The sequence below is a fragment of the Callorhinchus milii genome, unplaced genomic scaffold (genome assembly GCF_018977255.1).
Source record: "Callorhinchus milii isolate IMCB2004 unplaced genomic scaffold, IMCB_Cmil_1.0 Scaffold1717, whole genome shotgun sequence".
NCBI classification, from domain to species: Eukaryota; Metazoa; Chordata; class Chondrichthyes; order Chimaeriformes; family Callorhinchidae; genus Callorhinchus; species Callorhinchus milii.
The window spans coordinates 52-4,932 of record NW_024706458.1 but is presented as its reverse complement, the minus strand read 5'-3'; the positions used below and the strand labels follow the sequence as shown (position 1 = coordinate 4,932).

Here is a 4,881-nt window from a genome sequence, read left to right as displayed (position 1 = left end):
AGTCTGTGTGCAAAATGTCAGCTGATTGGATCATGGGAAGTGGGTTAAAAAACGACCGAAAGATTTACACGGTCGTAAGCAAGCAAGCAAGCACGCAAGCAAGCAAGCAAGCGAACTTAATATAAAGGATTTAAAAAGCAAACAAAAAGAAGCAACTCTGATAATGATAATAATATGCACTGTCCTTGACGTTGTGGTTATTGCAAACATGATGCCTTGAATAAAGGTGTCAGTTTTGTACCAGTTTAAAAGGGTAAAAACCTACTACTATAAAGTGTTACCAATTAAGATGCTTACAATGGATGGGCGAATGTGTTTTTACTGGGCCGTTTCAAAATTGGCATCCTTCATGTGGCCTGCAAGTCACGTGACGTTAAGTCGCTGGCCCTATCCAGCCCAAGGTGTGTAGATTCCCCACCGCTGTTATGGAGTTTCATATACCACGACACATGTGATTATCTGCCCTCCCACCCCCCACTGTGTCTTTCTCAGCCAACGGCACTCTCCCACGAGTTCTGCAGCAGGTCGCTCTGCCCGTCCTCAGTTATGACACCTGTAGCAGGAAACAATGGTGGGGCTCTCTCGTGACAGAAAACATGGTGTGTGCCGGCGATGCTCAGCACTCTACCTGCCAGGTGCGTGAGCGTGCAAACATGCATGTGTAACGGGTTCCGGAGACACTTGTAGAGGTAACTTCTTTATTCCACTCCAACAGCACTCCAACACTCCAACACTCCAACTCTCCAACTCTCCAACACTCCTGATACTCTGTTACAGCCTAGGTACACAGCCTAGGTACACAGCCTAGACACTCTACTCTGGCTACGCTCTGGAACTCGCTCTCACAAGGTCGTAGAGTCGGAGTTCCAGAGTCCCACCACTGGCCCTCACAGCGTCCCAGGGTCCTCCGATGGCTGGTCTTGGGTCTTGGGTCTTGAGCTACGACTCGGCCTGATCGTCCAGGGAGCTGCCCTTTTATGCCTAGTCCCCAACGAGGGGTGGGGCCGTGTGTGCCCCCAGATATCCCACAGAGCACACACAGCCCTCCCCTTTGGCGGCGCCAAGGGGCTTAAGCGCCCGGGAACCCAACCCTGGCGCCAAGAGGCTTAAGCGTCTGGACCCGCCTGGGAACCCAACGCCTGGTGCCAAGAGGCTTAAGCGCCTGGCCCACCCAGTGTCCCAGAGCCCCCAGCAGCCCCTCCCTTCTTTTGTCACTACACATGCATGCATGCGGTATCACGGTAACACAGAGCCCTGCAATTGTAACGCTTCCTGTGCGGTGATGGTAAAACCGTCTAACGTAAAAGTGCACGCAAGTTGGAAACACAAATGTGAGAAATAATTAAACTGCATGCGGAATTTTTTCCAGACAGGACAAGGTGAGACTGTGATAGTAGGAATGGACATCCCATTGTGCCTCGCATCGCACATGGTATCATGCAAATGCACATCTGAACCTTCTTTATAACACGGCCACTATTAAGACTATTTATTGAATCTTTTTTAAAAATTCCAGGTGCACTGCTTACACGGTGTGGCGATATGCGTCCTACACAGCGTGCCAAGTGCACCAATCTTGTGTACACAATGCCACATTTTGGTGTCTATAAATAAGTATAACCCGTAAAAACAAAGTTTTCACTATAAATCCTTTATATGCGTGGCGGCTAGAGTCCTCTCGTCCTCTGGCTTGAGATGGCTGCCACCTATGGGTCAGATGATTGCCTGCCACCATTAAGCAATTGGTAATTAAATATTTAATTTGTTTTCCCTAAACAGTGTAAAATGTTGGAAAAAAATCTTCACGAACATTAATTGTCACGCACAAAGAGTATGTGTGTAAAATGTCAGCTCGATTGGATCACGGGAAGTGGGTTAAAAAACGACCGAAAGATTTGCACGGTCGTAAGCACGCAAGCACGCAAGCACGCAAGCAAGCAAGCGAACTTAATATAAAGGATTTAAAAACACATATTTCCCACACCGCTTCCACGCATCTCCGATTAGCATGGCTGGCTACGTACAGCACGAAAAAAGCGTAACATATTTCACCCTTTGAATGCTACAACGGGAAGTTATTTTTTTCCGTTGGAGAATTGACATCGATCCTCAGATGCTGAGAATGAATCACCGAGATCCTTTTCTACTTTCCTTCCCAGACTAAAGGAACTCTCAGACACCTTTACAATCATGCGGGGGAACAATGAAATCGCATAACCACAAGACTCACGCGAAGAATCACATACTCGCTTAGACACCTATACCTGCTTCCCCCGTTTAAATAAAATGTGCTTATTCATAACAATATTTTTGTGTGGGTCAGATCCCGTACGTATAAATGCGTCTTTAAACATGCCACCACCCCGACACACAGCCCAATTCGGAAGGGTTTGTCACTTGATCCAAAACGTATCGATTGGTTACTTCTTCAGCACACCAGTTGTGTGTTGGAGAGTAAATCGACAACATTTACAATTCGAGTACCTAGACGTTTCTCTGGTGATTGCAACAACTACAACCAGCCTCGTCATGCGATTTTTGCCAGAATTATAAAGACGTCTTCCTGTCTTTAGGTCTTAAATAGAGGAATAAAGGTGATGTCATCACAGGTGCGAAGACCACCCGATAGATTTCGATTTAAAGCTTTCGTGACTGCAGGGATTCATCTTATTGGTTCTTTCGGTAAAGTCACGTAGAAGGGAAATAATAAAATAATAAAAATTAAACATAATAAAATACAATTCTCACGACGTTTCGGCCACAACGCAAGCAGCCGTCTTCAGGTGAAAAACAGGTCTGTCGGAAAGACAGCGTCTGAATGAACACCACCAGGCTTGGCAGCGTATATTTAAGCTGGGTTAGAGGGGAAGGCGCCTTGACAAAGATTTGCATATCAACAGAGAATTTAGCATATTTATGGAAAATGCAGATATGGGATTAGTCACTACTTGTGGAATGCGTAGGAGGTGAGGGGGGTCTCAAAGTCATATTATGCTCGTGCATTATGTAGGATTAGCAGCAACAAAGGGAGGAAGTAGGGTTAGCAGTAATAAAGGGAAGGCATTTTAATAGTAAGGAGCTGCAGCAGCCATAATATGACTTTGAGACCCCCCCCCCCACCCCTACGCATTCCACAAGTAGTGACTAATCCCATATCTGCATTTTCCATAAATATGCTAAATTCCTCTGTTGATATGCAAAATTCCTTTGTCAAGGCGGCCTTCCTCCTCTAACCAGCAGCTTAATATACGCTACCAAGCTGGTGGTGCTCATTCAGACGCTGTCTTTCCGACAGCCTGTTCTTCACCTGAGGACGGCTGCTTGCGTTGTGGCCGAAACGTCGTGAGAATTGTATTTTATTATGTTTATTTTTATTATTTTATTATTTCCCTTCTACGTGATGACTTTACCGAAAGAACCAAGAAGACCACCCGACAGGTCTACGTGTTAATATGCATAATGTGTGCTGGGTGCCGTCACACTTTGTTGGTTTGTAATTTTCGCATTGGATCGCAAATCACATCGCAGCATTTAATGTCGGCATCCCATCCTTTCGACTTGTTCTCAAACACACGTGTCTGAGTGCCAAATTTCGGACGACAAAAAAGAAAGAAATGACCTGACACAATCCCGTGTGCCTAAATCGTTACATCCAGGGCGACTCGGGAGGGCCGCTCAACTGTCGGACAGACACGAAGTGGATGGTCTACGGCATCACCAGCTTCGGCCCGGAAATCTGTAACACCTCCATGAAGCCGTCCGTGTTCACGCGCGTATCTGCATTCAAGCGCTGGATCACCTCCACGACTGACATCCAGTTTCCCAACGACGTAAGCACCATCGCGTTGCGCACGGACACCACATGCCCGGCACTTTCCGAGGCCGATGGTTGTCTCCCCGCACAAAAGTGCATGCGGCAACTGATTATGGATAACTCTGAGACTAAGAACTATTTTATTTTTTTAAATCCTTTATATTAAGTTCGCTTGCTTGCTTGCTTGCGTGCTTGCATGCTTGCTTGCTTGCTTACGACCGTGCAAATCTTTCGGTCGTTTTTTAATCCACTTCCCGTGATCCAATCGAGCTGACATTTTGCACACAGACTCGTTGTGCGAGACAATTAATGTTCGTGAAAAATTTTTCCAAAATTTACACTGTTTAGGGAAAACAAATTAAATATTTAATTACCAATTGCTTAATACTGGCAGACAATCATCTGACCCATAGGTGGCAGCCATCTCAAGCCAGAGGACGAGAGGACTCTAGCCGCCACGCATATAAAGGATTTATAGTGAAAAACTTTGTTTTTACGGGTTATACTTATACCAGGTAAGGCCCCACTGAACTATGTAGCTTTTTTTTCAGAAGCGACTTTGCCATCACGAATGATAGTTCGACGAAGTAGTGGCTTATCACGCAGACATTTAAGCAGACAAATACTCCAAACACGTAACGTTCGTTCTAAATGTGGAGGGAAAACCGGAGGACCCAGAGAAAAATCTACGTTTAACCCGCCACAGCCAATTAGTAAGTTTTGTCATGTAAACGAAACATGCCAATTCGTTACTAGTACAGCATATCGGTGTGTGGAAAGTGTAAACTCACTATAACATTGACAATTTGAGAGCCGTGACATTTCACCAGTAATTGCAACTAGTATCATCAGATGACAGCCAGATTTGTAGAGAAATCCTCTCGTTCCAGGCAGCAGCGTAGTTTTTCTGTCCAGAGATGACCATTGATATTCGCACCTGATTGGATCACAGGTGACAACATCACATTTATCCCCCCCCCCTATACAGTGGTACCTCGGAGATCGAACTTAATTCGTTCCAAAATCGTGTTCGAACACCGATTTGTTCGAACACCGAATCATTTTCC

General features: G+C 45.5%; 1 protein-coding gene across 1 annotated transcript; it reads left to right on the top strand.

Annotated features, from left to right (window-relative positions):
- Positions 1-492: 492 nt before the first annotated feature.
- On the top strand, positions 493-3,830 carry LOC121852897 (chymotrypsin-like elastase family member 3B; the record flags this gene model as incomplete). Its single annotated transcript, XM_042346783.1, has 2 exons — positions 493-635; positions 3,657-3,830. Coding segments are annotated over 2 exons (317 nt in total), but the record flags the coding sequence as incomplete, so codon positions are not given.
- Between the last annotated feature and the right edge of the window lie 1,051 nt (positions 3,831-4,881).